The 15,667-nt window shown below is 46.6% G+C and overlaps 1 protein-coding gene across 7 annotated transcripts in view; it reads left to right on the top strand.

Moving 5' to 3' along the window:
• Positions 1-15,667, top strand: part of Rps6kc1 (ribosomal protein S6 kinase C1) — a 155,879-nt gene that overhangs the window by 102,088 nt on the left and 38,124 nt on the right. For all 7 annotated transcript variants that reach the window (XM_075989456.1, XM_075989458.1, XM_075989459.1 and 4 more), the window contains 2 exons: positions 11,732-11,779; positions 13,005-13,137. In XM_075989456.1, coding sequence (XP_075845571.1) covers positions 11,732-11,779; positions 13,005-13,137 — 181 coding nt within the window. The remainder of the gene's footprint in view (positions 1-11,731; positions 11,780-13,004; positions 13,138-15,667) is intronic.

Here is a 15,667-nt window from a genome sequence, read left to right as displayed (position 1 = left end):
TTGGCTCATGGTTTCAGAGGTCTCCGCCCATGAGCTCTTGGCTTTGCTGCTTGACTTGTGGAGACGGAAATGGCCTGCGTTGCCCTTCATGCAGACAGAAACCAGAACTCAAGTACAGAGAGGAGCTGAGAAGAAAAGCCCAAGCTGAATCTAAGACATGAGGTGGACTGCCTACCAGGACAGGGCTAAGGGACTAGGGCCTGGTATCCAAGGATGGAGACTCATGCCCTCACGTCCTTACCGTGGGTCCTGTCCCCTATACTGAAAGTTCCACTATCTCCGACAGCACTTGGAGCTGCACTTCTAACACATGGGCCTTTGGGAAGTGTTCAAAGTCCAAACTATCACATACGTTTCTGTCACAAGTTACTGAGTCTCAGCCAGTCACAGCAGCCTAGCTCCAGTCAGCCGTAGGTGGCCAGCTGATCAGACCATGTTCCCAACAGGCAAACACTGCGCTGTGACCGTCTGAGCTGCTCCGCTGTGTGTTCGCCTGTCATGTATGCTGCCTGGTGGCGTTAGCCGGGCCTGGTCTGGCTCCGAGGCTGCTTGATCACAGATCTGTGCTAATGGAGTGGAATTTTAATTTTACTTTTAAAAAGTAAAACTACTGTGTTTTTAAAAATGATGTATACATGAGTGTCTGTGCGGGGCCATGTGTGTGTGCAGGGCCTGCAGAGCTAAAAGAAGGTGGAGGACCTTCTGGAGCTGGAGTTGCAGGCAGTTCTGAGCTGCCTAATGAAGGTTCTGGGAACCCAGTTCCAGTCTTCCGGAAGGATAGCAAGTGCTTTTAACTACCGAGCCATGTCTCCAGCCCCTAAAAAATTTAATTTTAAATATCTTCATTCATATTAAGGCCCGTTTTTGCTATTACCTACAGTGTATCTTTGTACAGGTGTATGATGTCTTGTGCTCACAGCACTGTGGTGTCACACAGGTGTTGTATTACCCTGCTCCTCTGGCCCCCCCTCCACCCTCTCCCTGCTCCGTGGTACTGCTGGTCCTTTTCCTGTCTCCATGGTATTGCCTTTCCAGAGTGTCTCGGCTGGACTCACAGTGTGCACCTCTGGAGGTTTGCCTTCCTTTACTTTTTTACGTGTATGGAGGTTTCCTCATCTCTTCGCGACCTGCTCTCGTCAGTCTTATGGGAATGTACTGTAGTTTGTTTACTCTCTAGGCTGCGAAGGACGTCTTGGTTGTTTCTACGTTCCGGTGGTTATGAAGAAAGCTGCTGTCCCTTTTTTGGGCATTTTCTATGTGGGTGTATTTTCAGTTCCTTTGGCAGAAAGCAGGAACATAATGGCTGAATTATAAATTGCTGTGGGACAATGGTCTGGTACCCTGTAAAGATTTGTTATTTGTATTTTAATAAAATGCTGATTGGCTAGTAGCCAGGCAGGAAGTGTAAGTAGGGTGACCAGTCAGGAAGTGGAGGTGGGATGACGAGAACAGGAGAATTCTGGGAAGAGGAAAGAGTGAGTCTGCAGTTGTCACCCAGCCGCAGAGGAAGCAAGATGACAATGCCTCGCTGATAAAAGGTACCAAGCCATGTGGCTAACACAGACAAGAATAATGGGCTAATTTAAGATATAAAAATTAGTTAATAAGAAAGCCTGAGCTACTAGGCCAACCAGTTTATAATTAACGTAAGCCTCTGTGTGTTTCTTTGGGACTGAATGGCTGCAGGACCAGGAGAGACAGAAACCTCTGTCAATAACATGGAGAGGGAAGACTTAATTTTGCAAGAAACCGCCCAGCTGTCTTCCAGAGGAGGTCCTCATTTCCACCAGCTGTGCAGGAGGGTCACGTGCTCTGTGTTTCCTCAGCCTTTGGTGTTGAACCCAGGGCTTCTTCCATGCTCTGCAGATGCCTTACCACCCAGCTCCATCCCAGGAAAATTTTAACGGACATACAATGATTGTACATGTATTTATGGGACAGAGTGTAGTATTTCAGTACGTGGGAGCTGTGTGCAGTGAGCAGGGTACACCCCACCTGAAGTGTTTGGTTCACAACTCAGCAACAGCTGAGCATACCCCAATCTTCTTTATCAATTGTTCTGTATTATACAATTACTTGTTGTCAGCCCCACCCACTGCCATCTCCAGCCTCTGAGCCCTGCTCTGCAGGTGACCTTTGCTAGGTCATTTTTCTAGCTCCAGATGTGAGTGAGAAGACAGTTCCTGTCTGTGTTTGTTTGGCTTCAAGGTGGCAGGCCCCAGCTTCACTCCTGTTTGGCCTACTTTAAAGTTAGGCTTCTGCTTCTTAGTTCTGAGTTTGCAGAGTCTGTCTGAATTTGGCTCTCGGGCAGTGGTTTGTGCTCACATGGTCTTTGCAGAGCAGAGCTTTCTGCTTTCGTGACGTCCACTTAACATCTTTTTATGACTGTATGTGCTGGCTGGCTTTGTGTCACCTTGACACAAACTAGAGTCACTGGAGAGGAGGGAGCCGCAGTTGAAAAAATACTTCCTTAACACCAGCTTCTAGGAGCTGGAAGATGGCTCAGGGGTTAAGAGCACTGACTGCTCTTCCAGAGGACCTAGGTTCAGTTCCCAGCACCCACATGGCAGCTCATAGCTGTCTGTAACTCCAGTTACAGGGGACCTGATACTCATGGCAAAACACCAAACAGATCAGCTTCTAGGCAAGCCTGCAGTGCACTTTTCTGGCCTCCATACAGGCAAAACACCCATGCACAAAAAATAAATACAAATTTAAAAAAATTAGCATTAACACAAACTGAGTCACCAATTATCATTTTGAGACTCTGTTTAGAAGATGCTATTGATGTCATTTTACATTAATATCATCATCATCATCATCATCTTTTATTTGGTGACAGAGTCTCACTATGTAGCTCTCATTGTCCTGGAAGTCACTCTATAGATGAGGCTGGCCTCAAACTCACAGAGACCCTCCTGCCTCTGCCTCCTGAGGGCTAGGATTAAAGGTGTGCTCTACACCTGGCTTCATTTTATTTTTAATTGTTTTGCTTTTGATAATTTTTTTCTAAAAATTATATTGTATATTTTTTTAACTATAGTTAAAAATGAAAACCAAGAAAATATTAAATTGATAAATTTCTGTTAAGGTGAATACATTTTTGAGAGATTCAGTGTTAAACAGTTGAGCAAACACCATTATCTATGGCAGTTAAATGTGATTATCCCCCTAAGTAATAATGTCTGTTTGTCTGCCTCTTTCTTCCTCCCTTCCTCTCTCCCTCCCTTTCTCTCTCTCTTTTCTTCTCTCGCTCTCTCTCTTGAATCTAGATTGGCCTTGATTTTGCAATCCACCGGCCTTAGTTTCCTAAGTGTTTGCAAGTTGTTTTCCAAGCACCAAGATTCTTTCCTTCCAATATTGTAACATTATGATTCCTCACGAGTGTCAGCATTTCTTGGAAGATAAGCTACTCTGGAAGCATTTGCTTTATCTTTAGCTATTTATTACAATTAATAATAAAAAAATCATGGTGATGATCAGGTACCTAAACATTCACAAGTCAGAATGGTTTCGCTGGGGCGCTCACATCCAGTACGACATTGTCAGGCATGTGCCACCATGTGCCACTGTGCCTGGAGGGCTGCTTTCAGTTGTCATACGTCAGGGTTTGTATTTGGTACTTGGTTTAACTTGTTCCGGAGTGTATCTTCCTTGAGACATGTTTGGACTTGTAGTGCCTGGGAGAGAAGCCCTTGCTAGCATGCACTATTTGTGTCTGTGCAAACCGCTTGCTTTTACTGTCCTTATTCATAGGCTGAGCAAACAACTTAACCCTTAGATTTCAGCCTACTCAGAGCAGACTTATTTTGAGTAAGGTTGATTTTCAGTATGATCAGCCTTCTGTTGTAAAGAAAAGCCATCGCCTCCCCTCGGCTGTGGTGTTTCTCTTGCCCTTGGTTTGGCTGGTGGAATGCCTGTGACCTTGGATGCTGTTCTGTGTGTGATTGCTTCCTCCCAGTGTTCAGTGTTTTCTGGTAACTTGCCCATTGCCTGCCTCTGGCTTCATCATCTCCCTTATGCTGACTTAGGCAGTATTTCTTCAGTCTCTTATCTCTGGGCTTTGATGCATATGTTCTGAAGGTGGCCACCGTGACTTTGGGGAGCAGCAGATGGTAAACCTTCAGGCCGCCACCAGCTATACTGATGCTAAGTTGGGGAGTTCACGTTTGATGAAGAAACAGAAGTGCATATGAAAGCTTCCACTGCCTAAATACCTTCTAATTAAAAAATTAGCATACGAAAACCTTTGCAGCTGCCTGGGCATTTGAAGAAAATGAAATTAGTTGTTTTCTTAGAAATCAGTTGTTTACCAGTTTAATTTCTCACTGCTTGTGCCTCCTAACAGCTCCTTCTCTTTTGTCCCAGTTTGACTTTGGCAGGAGTCGAGGCAGTAGCTAGGTGATTAGGTAGACTGAAATAGAACACACAGATGTTTGTACACTTTAAATTAAGGGACTTGGAATTTTACTTGCTAAAATATGTAGTTCTTGAATGCTAACTTCACACAGTTCTGGTAGATTTGATCAGCTGTTCTCTACTTTGGAAGATATTTCTGGATTAAATACAGTATTGAAGAATTCAACCTGCCTCAAGACCACTCAGTTTTGTCTCAAGAAGCAGGTGACTTGTGACTCATGTCCACAGGCTCTGTGAGTTATATGTTCGCTTCATAGTGATATGTCAGGTCGGAAGGAAGACAAGCCCAAAGAAAACTTTGGTTCCATCTAAAGATACTTAAAAATATTGTGAGTAAATTCCAGAAGTCTGATGCATTTGCGCTGAAACAGCTTCTTGAGAGTAGGAGGCAGGAGTGTCTTGGAGTTGAGGACCCAGGTCACATTTACTTTTCAGACTTCCGTTCTCATCAGAGAACTTCTGGGAAGCCAAAGGCAGATGGCGGCTGGTCCACCGGGGAAGCATCTTCCCGGCGTGCTCTCCCGGGGAAGCATCTTCCCGGCATGCTCTCCCGGGGAAGCATCTTCTGGGCGTGCTCTCCAGGGGAAGCATCTTCCCGGCATGCTCTCCCGGTTGTAATTTCTGGATGAGTGCAGTGGCTTGGCTCTCGCTGTCAGCGTTGTGGACAGTGGACTAGAAACATCATGGCTTGACTCTGTGGTGCTTGTGAGAGAGGGTTGGCGTCAAAAGAGTCTGATACCTGCCCTTTTCTCTGGGGTTAACGGTCAGTGTGGGAACATGCAATTGGAAGAATGCAAACTGAGGTGTGTTTAGGTCAGAATATGGAGAGCATGAAACCACCGTCATGTTACTGAGGACAGCCAAGTTTCAGTGCTGGAGGTTTGCTGTGCCCAGCCGATTCTGCAGGGGGTGACCTTTTCATGTGGCCAACACAAATTACCTAAAAAGTTGCCTAATTGTAGTCCAGTCCAGTGTGACCTGTTTTCAAGAGAGTGTAGCATGTAGTGACGTCTTTCTCACCTGAACTATGAGATAAGTGGTTTGTATGTTTTCTGTAGGTTCTTTATTGTTCTTTCTTCCTTTCCTAGGGGATGGGGTGGGGAGAAGAGGGAGAGAGAAGGGTGTCCCAGTGGTGTAGCTTGCTAAATGCTTACTCGGCTCTCATCCAGCCAACAGCGTAAGTGCTGCGGTGATGCAGTTCAGGGCCAGGCTGTGTTTGTCCAGTGTGGCTCTCCCGAGGCTATCGTAAACTTGGAGTCCTACACATTACCACCAATATGGAGGCAAGAATTTCCTTCCAGATTATTTGGTTAATTCTTCAGACTTGCAGAATCTGATGTTAACTTTTAAATTAAATAAAAAGATTCAGGCAATAGGCAGCAGTCCCACCCTGAGAGCTTGTATTACCCTTCCACTGAAATTGGTGTGTGTGTGTGTGTGTGTGTGATCTCTTTTCTTCTCTTCACACTTAGTCTTCTTCATATCATTAAAATAGAATCATCCCTTGATACCGTGGGCTCCACCCTGTCTTTGCAGAGGTGCGGTGTGGGTAGCTGACATATCTCCCTACTCTGGTTAGAGGTGCGGTGTGGGTAGCTGACATGTCTCCCTACTCTGGTTAGAGGTGCGGTGTGGGTAGCTGGCATGTCTCCCTACTCTGGTTAGAGGTGCGGTGTGGGTAGCTGGCATGTCTCCCTACTCTGGTTAGAGGTGCGGTGTGGGTAGCTGACATGTCTCCCTACTCTGGTTAGAGGTGCGGTGTGGGTAGCTGGCATGTCTCCCTACTCTGGTTAGAGGTGCGGTGTGGGTAGCTGGCATGTCTCCCTACTCTGGTTAGAGGTGCGGTGTGGGTAGCTGACATAGCTCCCTACTCTGGTTAGAGGTGCGGTGTGGGTAGCTGACATAGCTCCCTACTCTGGTTAGAGGTGCGGTGTGGGTAGCTGGCATGTCTCCCTACTCTGTCTTGCAGAGCTGCAGACCTGTAACCACTTGGGACTTTCCCTTCTGCTATGAAGGAAGAGTGGATGAGGGTCATGGTCCTGGTGGCATTGAAGCACAGATGAGGTTAGTCAGGAACCTAAGTTGCCTCCCCCCCAAGTCATGGTTTGTATTACTGTGGGCAAAGATGGAGTAATCCTTTCTGTTAGGCCATATGTTAATATAGTGCTGATATGTAAGTGTGAAAAATGAAAGAGAGAAATATGTTAATTGTGTTCTTTCAATAAGATATGCCGTCCAAGGTAATTATTTCATGACAATGTTAGTAATAGTAGCTGTTTTATCATGAAATAAAAGATGGTTTTAGGAGCCTTTTATTGGAAAGACAATTGTATCAAATTAGTACAAATTAGATTTTTGTCTTTATGAAGGTGAGCAAACCCATGCGCAGTTTTAAATTGCGTTTGAGTCTACAAATGAACGAATTCAGTTTGAGGGTTAAAGATGCTGTTATTTTGTCCTTTATGCTGACAGCTTCGTTACAGATTGGCCTACTGTTGGCATTAAAAACATGTCTGGCTCCTTATGATCTTTGTGTGCGCGGCTATGATATTGATGCCATACCACTGTTCATTAAGGACTCGACTTGAGTGAGGCTGCAGCGTGTAAACGTGGAGATGCAGATGTTAAATGAAGCCGTTTCTCTTTGAGTACAGCCGTATGGCTAATAATTTCCAAGTGGCTAAAGCTCTTGTTAGCGGGAGTGCTGGTGTGTTAAGAATGGTGCTATAAATAACTTTAAGAATGGAAGTTGAAGGTGCTTCTTTTAAAGACTGTTGTTAACTAAACATTATCACCAAACAGATGGAGAGCACTCACCAGCCTGATGTTTTCAGGTCTAATTATATTATCACCAGCCCTGTATGGCTCAGCTGAAGAGGTGTACCCAGAGGCCAATTTATAATCATTTAGGCAACACCTGTTTGGGAGAAATTGACAGTCAAAGGGCACATTTAAAAAAAATCACATATGTTCTTGTGTTTATTACCTCAATGTGAACGCTGTTGAGTCACAGGCAAACTCGAGAGGAGAAGAAAGGCTGCCTCACCCTGCCGCGTTCCCGCCACGTGTGCCCATCTTCATTTGTCCTTTCGTGGGACCTGCTTGATGACAATGGGCCTAGCAAAGAGAGGAGCCCCACCCCCAACCCTGCAGGTGTATTCTCTCTGCCTGCCAGGGACTTCCAGTAAGAAAATGACATTCTCTGGTCTTACCTTTCCCCCAGAGGGTGTTCTCCATCTCATGCAAACACGATTGGCTCTCCGGCGAGTGACGTAGAGTTGTGAGTAGATGTAAACCCAGATGAGATGCTAGGAGCACAGATGCCTCCCCAGAGCCCACAAGTGTCCGCCAGCCTTCCAGTGGGCGGGGCCACTGCGTTCTCACCTTTAGGACTCAAGGGCTCTGAGTTTATTTCCATTCCTTGGAGGGTCATTTTTTTTTTTTTTCTGTAGACTGTTTCAGCAGCCCTGCTGGCAGTTAAGAAAGGATAGGTCTCTCCCTGTGTAAGTAACAAAAGACAAACCTTTGTCTGAACTGAGGGTCCAACATCCCCTTTCTTTCAGTGTTTCCTCCTGGCATCTTTACTTCAGAAAGGTCCAGCTCTGTCAACCCCATTTCTCTTTCATCTGATTGATGTGGAGCCAGCTGGCTTCTGTCTTGAGTAGTTCGTGACAGTGACCGATGGCTTCCTGATGCCTTCTCCAGGATTTTTTTCCTCAGTCTTTCATGGTGGTTCCTGTTTAGTGGATGGATGGCTACCTACCACCTTGTCGTTCTGTCTCACATCTGAGCTGCTCTCTCCTTGTAATGTCTTTTTTTTCTTGCTGCCTTCATGCCTACCTGTAGTATTCCAAGTGTGTACAGATGTACAGGCTTGGAAGATGTACAGGTTCTGAATTCAGATGTAAACAGCAGATTGTCTGCACAAATGCAGAGTAGTTCAGGAGAGAGAGAGAGAGAGCGCGCTCATCCGGAGCTCACTGTTCCAGCACAGATCCCCCTTCTTCCTTTTGTAGCTCATTCGGAGCTCACTGTTGCAGTACAGATCCCCTTCTTCCTTTTGTAGCTCATTCGGAGCTCACTGTTGCAGTACAGATCCCCTTCTTCCTTTGGTAGCTCATTCGGAGCTCACTGTCCCAGTACAGATCCCCTTCTTCCTTTGGTAGCTCATTCGGAGCTCACTGTTCCAGTACAGATCCCCCTTCTTTCTTTGGTAGCTCATTCGGAGCCCACTGTTCCAGTACAGATTTGCCTTCTTTCTTTGGTAGCTCATTCGGAGCCCATTGTTGCAGTACAGATCCCCCTTCTTTCTTTGGTAGCTCATCCGGAGCTCACTGTTCCAGCACAGATCCCCCTTCTTCCTTTGGTAGCTCATTCGGAGCTCACTGTTCCAGTACAGATCCCCTTCTTCCTTTGGTAGCTCATTTGGAGCTCACTGTCCCAGTACAGATCCCCTTCTTCCTTTGGTAGCTCATTTGGAGCTCACTGTCCCAGTACAGATCCCCTTCTTCCTTTGGTAGCTCATTTGGAGCAGGTCAGTTAACATGGCACAGTCGTTTTCTCCGCGTCAGCATCTGTTGATGAGAAATGCACACTTGTTTCGGATGTTGAGAGTGTCCCATGATTGAGCTCTCTGAGGCCCAGTGTTGTGTGTGACGTGAAGGAAAATTCCAATGGAGTTGTTCTCCTGTGTTGAGGTTGGGTCTTTGTGGGGAGTCCCTGTTCCTGGCCGCTTTTGAAGTTCCATTCCCACCTTGCTGTCTGCCTTCTATGATCTTAGACTTAAACCTGCTAGCTGTGTGCTTATGGGGAAACATCATTTCTACCTATGGCCACCATGGCCAATCATGGCAGATTCAGCTGTCTGGAGACAGTAAACATAAACATATTAAAGTTGTGTAAGTCAGAGGCCTGGCCAGGCCTCACGTGGCTGGTGACACTGCTCTCCTGCAGTCTGTGGAGGACCTGCCCCATGTGCACTCGGCTAACAGGCTGCTGCCCCTGCAGTTGCTGGAATGAGCTGTCCCCTTGCTGCTCCCCTCAGACTGTCTCTGAGCCACTAGATGTGCCCCTTTGGGTCTTGCCTTTGTGGGTGGGCCTACATCTTGGTCAGGCCGCCCCTCTCTACCACGTCACTCTGTCCTTCCCATTCTTCTTGTCAGGATGTAGTCTCCACTTTCAGAAGTTGATGTGATTAGATAGAACCCACCCAGATGACCCGGGTGATCTGTGAAGTCCTTTCTACCACAGCACAGTCCACGCACAGAGTGTGGCATGGGGTGTGAGCATTTCTGGGGATGCACCCCACTGTGACACACTCATAAAGAGATGACAAATAGACAGAGCCAAACTGAAGAGTTTGAGATGTTATAATTGAAGTTGGTATCACATGAAATGGGAGGACAAAGGAAGAGCCATTAGTATTAGAGAGAGAGAGAGAGAGAGAGACATTTGAGCTGAATGTGGAAAGATGAGTAGTTGTTTGATAAGTGGCTGGGAGATCATTCCAGAGAGAAGCTGAAATAATAATGATAGCAACCGTGACCCCGGATGCACTTTTGTAAGATCGTCTCTGAGATGCTCACATATGGTGGCCGCCATTATCATCTTTCATCATAGCCTCACACCCAGAGCCATAATGTCGGCGATGTGTGGAGTGGTTGTTGAGGGGATTAACACTGATTACCCATGGCCGACACTGTAAATGCTTGAAATGAGGTAGGTGAAGGAGCAGGAGGTGGTTCAAAGGACTCAGGAGGTGCAGTTGGCTTGTTGACTTGGCTGCTGATTCTGTAGTTGGAGAATTGAGAGACTTGGAGCTTGAGTTTGGGAACTCTGTTGGACATCTGGAGGTGTCTGTGTGGAAAACATTGTTGTAACACAGGTTGACTTAAATAGTGCAGTTCAGGCACTCAGGGGACACTGTGGTCGCAGAAGATGTCACAGCCTTCTGTAATGCCTGTGTCTAAGATGGAGCTTGCCACCCGACCTCACCCCCTCACCTGCAGCTCTGTCTCCTCACCACTCTTGTTTCCAAGCTGAAGAGGCAACTTTTGCCTGCTGTGCCTCTTCCAGTGGGGGCTGCTGGGGAAAAGTCCCATTTGCAGTGTTTGCTGATTTCTATAGTGTTAGTTCTCCCCAACTCGAGGCTGTGGTTGTTGGCTGGCTGAAATGGTAGTGGACTCTCGTGGACCTGCAAAGATGGTAGTGGACTCTCGTGGACCTGCAAAGGTGGTAGTGGACTCTCGTGGACCTGCAAAGGTGGTAGTGGACTCTCGTGGACCTGCAAAGGTGGTAGTGGACTCTCGTGGACCTGCAAAGGTGGCAGTGGACTCTCATGGACCTCGGATATTTGCTAATTGGCCTTTGTGGCCTATCTCTGCCGTAGTATTTAGCAGAAATAAACCACGATTGTGGTAGGATTTGTCCCCGTTTTCTTGTCCCAGGGTGGCAGGGATGGTCATTCAAGGGGGCAGTGTGTGAGATGGTCCTGAGGTCTTTATGGAGTTGGGTCTCTTCTTTCAGATTGCTGACAGGATACAGCTGAACTGCACTTACAAAGAAAGTGTTTTGAGAATTGACCACAGCTGTGCAGAGGGGAGCAGGGGGTTTCTCGGGAGGCCTTTGCTGCCAGCTGGGCAGAGCTGGTTCTGGTTCCATTGGGGGCTTTAGTGGAAGGAGACAGGGCAGGGCAAAGGTTGAGGATAGAGTCAGCAGGATGCAGGACTTGCTGCTGACTTGGATTGGGGAGCTAAGCTCCTGTCCAGAGTGTAGAAGCAGTACCCAAAGGACGCCTGAGATGGCGCTCAAGTCTCAGTTATTGAGATCACTTTACAGAGGGTTGCTAAGAGATTTTAGAAGTTGAACTTCATCAGTTTTAATAAATTACATCCTATTTACCATGTGAGAAAACCTGTGACTGTCTGCTCCCTAACCTACTACTCCACCTTGGTTTGGGGTTTCCCCTGCTTTCAAGGCTGACCTAGAACTGCCAGCTAGCCTTGTTCTGGCCTTCCATCTGCCGCCAGTTTCCAGCCGCACCTGCTGCGTGTGCACCGTGCCTAGTGATGGCCTGGACTTTCAAGGAGTATATTTTAAAGATAAATCCAGGAAAAGGTAATGTTTCTGTGCTATAGCATTTTTAGAAAAGGAAATTGTAATAAAATTTATTTTGGACCTGGCTGTTCGGGTCCTATGAGTTAAGATTTTTAAAAAGTCTATTCAGAACTTAGAATTTTTTTGGGAACTCTTAGCTTCTCAAAGAGTCGATGCTTTATTATGTTTTGTTACAACCGCTCTGTGCTCTATGCAGGTTTTACTTGTAATGGACACAAGGACAGAACAGACGTTCATTTTAAAAGTAAGTACAACGCACATATTTAGTGAATTTAAAAAATGACTTTCAGCCGGGCGGTGGTGTCATGCGCCTTTAATCCCAGCACTTGGGAAGCAGAGGCAGGTGGAGCTCTGTGAGTTTGAGGCCAGCCTGGTCTACAGACTGAGTTCCAGGACAGCCAGGGTTATACAGTGAGACCCTGTCTTAAAAGAAAGAAAGAGAGAGAGAGAGAGAGAGAGAGAGAGAGAGAGAGAGAGAGAGAGAAAAGAAAAAGATTTTTTAAAAACTTAAAAAAAACCATGATTTTCAAAGAAAAAGTAATGTTTTCTCATGGCATTTGAGTGTTTTATGTTGATGGTGATCTATATTTCTGTCTTACATAGTTGATGAACATGCTATAGTTTCTATTTGGGAAGTTTTGCGTTAAAAAATGTGTGATGTGAATGCATCTGAGGACCAGGAGTGTTCAGATGTGTTCCTTGGGACTCGTGAGGGTCGCACTGGGTCTCCTTGGGTTGTGGGAAGGGGTAACTGTCCTTGGCTTGTTCCTTGGCCAGAATGAGTAACTTTCGAAATTGTTTTTGGAATGGGTTGTGATAGTATGTATTCAAAATATGTCCCGACTGAACACTCCCCTAGCACCCAAAAGGGAGGCTGCTTGTCTTGGGCATCCCCCTGTTTTTCTGGTCAGGCATGACAGATGGTCACGTTGACATGTGTGAAGCCTGCCTCTTTTTGTGAACATTCCATGCCACCACACCCAATGGTGTTTACCCAGGTTTTAAAACCAGGGTGTAACACCAGAAAAATCTCCCATCCTTGTGGACATTAGTCGCTTGTGTTTGGAATAGAATTTAAAAGTTGCTGCTTCATCCAGGACGCATCTGTTGTGTGGAGAATGTGACTAGAACTGGTTGCTGCCTTAAAGACGTACGTAAGGAAAATCAAACTTAGAGGTCGCAGAGAAATAACTGTATGTCATCCTGATGACTTAGTTTGAGAGCATCGCTAATAAAAACACTGACCCACGTAATTGATTTTAATGGCAGCTTTGTGGCATCTTCTGTTGTCTGGATTCACGCCAGATGCCATCAGCAGAGCCTCCGGGGACTGAGGGGCACAGAGCAGCAGATGAGTGGTTTCTCTGAAGCCCGAGTAACTCGGATAGATTAGCGTGGTTGATAAACACTGAGCACAGCAGGCTCCAAAGGCAACCGCGGGTACAACTGACCTTTTTGTTCTCTGTCAGGGTCTGAGGAAGAGCAGCGAGTGCAGCAGGCACAGGAAGACCATCATCCCCCGCTGCGTGCCCAACATGGTGTGTCTGCACAAGTACATCATCTCGGAGGAGTCCGTGTTCCTCGTGCTACAGCATGCCGAAGGTGGGTTGGCCGGTCCCACTGTGGCCTGGGTGGAGCGTCACCTGCCCTGTGCTCTGGTGTGGGTTCATAAGCCTGGAGATGGGGGACCTGTCTCCCCACTCCTGCTCAACCTCCTTGCTGTGAGTTTTCAGTGAAGAGGAAGACCCAGGTGACCAGCCAGCTCCACCTGAACGTGGGACAGTCCTAACGCGTGCCCTTTGCTCTGGAATTCCCCAACACGATGGGAACTTTGATGTGAACGCCTGCTGAGTGAGCTGGGCTTATTTAGAGACTGAGTTCTGTTCCCTTGTCTGCACTAAAAAGCTGCACTTACGTTAGAGGACTAAAAAGCATCCCCTGCAGAATTAATTAATTGCTTCCTTTACAGGGAAGGCAAGGGTGTTTGCTTAACATTCGACATTGCCTCGCTTTTCTGATCTGAGCCCCGTGAACACAGCCATTGGCACCTCACGCGAGTACAAAGCCGAGCGCGGGCTCTGCCCTCAGCCACCTCCTAGGGAACCGGTGGTAGAAGGCTCTATGTTGATTTGGTTTTTACTGTTAATACTTGAATTTAAATAAATATTCCTTTATTTAGGTGACTACAGCATGCAAATATAAAGTCACATAACGTATAATGCCTTTTGGTATGTAAACAACTGTTCTTAAAATAATGAAGAAAATTTAAATTATTTTCCATATTTCATGAAGGCATCCTTACTTTTATATTGGGAATACAAAACTTTATTTTACTAATAGGTATAACATTTGAATTTAATACCCTTTTCTCAGAAAAAAAGAGGTACTGCTTTCTGGAAGGAGGTCTCTCATGATAACTAATGCAAGATTTTTGATGGGGGCAATAAAGTACTAATATTGTTATCATGAAGTCCACACAAGATAACTACAGATGGAGGGGAGACCTCCGTATGCAGTATTTAATGGGAAATTCAGAGGGGCTCCACGGTCTCACAGGTATTAAGAGAGTTAATTGCGTGTGTGAATTGGCTAACTAATTCACCTTTGTTCAGACATTATAGACAGCTTTTATCTGAGGATACCAGTACATTACAGACATTATTGAATTAGAGGTCGTGTCATCTGATAGCAGAATACAGCCACCTCTGGTGTGGAACAAAATAACTCGCGTAGTAATAATCCATAATAATTTAGAACAAGGTCAGTAGGATGAATGTAATTATGGCCAATATTCTATTACCCGGTGTGGATTATTCATGCTGGAGATTATCTGCGGTGAAGCTCCGACCCTCGCTTACCGCCACTGTACGCAGCTAAGCCTCCCTCCTCTTGGTTCCCCATGCTACACTTGTTTTCCTTCTGCCATCTTCCCTCCTCCCTTTCAGAACTGAGACTGTAGCTGATGTTGGTTTAATGTGGTGTGCCAGGGTTACAGCGTGCTGATGTCAGGTCTCCTGCCTTTGGTGGTGACCAAATGGAAACATGATTGAAGACTGTCATGGACTTGTAAACCTAGAAGGAACGTCTCTCCTTTTCCAGTGTCTGTGACTCAGCTTTGTGGACATCTGTCAGTGCAATAGTCACCCTCAGTCCGTCTGTCCGAACAGACCGATTGCGTGTGTGCTGCACAGGGAGCTGGGTTCCCAGCGAAGAAGAAATCAGGGCAAGAGCCTGCCCTCTCAGAACCCGAACTGCCGCTGTGGAGTCAGACAGGAGGAAGCAAAAAGCAACGAAGTTCTAGATACAAGTGGGCCCTCCACTCTGATCCTTAACACAGGGTGACCTAATGGATCCCAGTGAAGGGACTGCTCATGGACTCAAGGAGCCTGCTCTGAAATGGGGACATTGGGAGAGTGCGGAGTCACAAAGCCCTTACCATTTGCATGTGGGCAGCGTGACAACAGAGTGTTTGCTGAACGAGAAAGGAGACCGTGGCTGGGTTGTGGTTGTAGGTGCAGAAGAGCAGTGATGCTGAGGGCTGTGGAGAAGTGGGCGGAGTCTGGTCCTGCAGGCTGAGGCCCGACTCACACTCCAGTCATCCCAGAAGTAGGAGAAGGTCACTCCTGATGCAGCCCAGGTGTCATGAGACCCAATTTCAAACAAACAAACTAAAAAGGTCGCTCCCTGTTGTGTGGAGGTGGTATCATAGTTTGCTCTCTATTGCTTTAACAGAAGAAACGAGGGGCAGAAAGGGTTTGTTCGTTCACATGTTATGATTACATGCATCATGTCAGGGCAGGAACTCGGCAGCACGGAAGTCACAGGAGAGTGCTACTTACTGACTTGCTCAGCCTGCTTTCTTATAGAGCCCAGGACCACTAGCCCAGGCATGGCACCACCCACAATGGGATGGGCTCTCCCAAATTAATAATTAATCAAATAAATGCCCCCATAGACTTACGTACAGCTCAATCTGATGTAGGCAATTACTTATTTGACCCCACCCCTCCACCCCGTATGTTTAGGTTGACACAAACCGGTCTGCACAGCTGGGCTGTAGTGAGCTGAGAACAGAGCAAGGGCTGATGTGGAGCCCTGGCGAAAGATGACGGTGTGGTCTTCCCAGGTTTGG

This window comes from Microtus pennsylvanicus, chromosome 10, assembly GCF_037038515.1.
Source record: "Microtus pennsylvanicus isolate mMicPen1 chromosome 10, mMicPen1.hap1, whole genome shotgun sequence".
NCBI classification, from domain to species: Eukaryota; Metazoa; Chordata; class Mammalia; order Rodentia; family Cricetidae; genus Microtus; species Microtus pennsylvanicus.
This window is presented reverse-complemented; position numbering and strand designations above follow the sequence as displayed.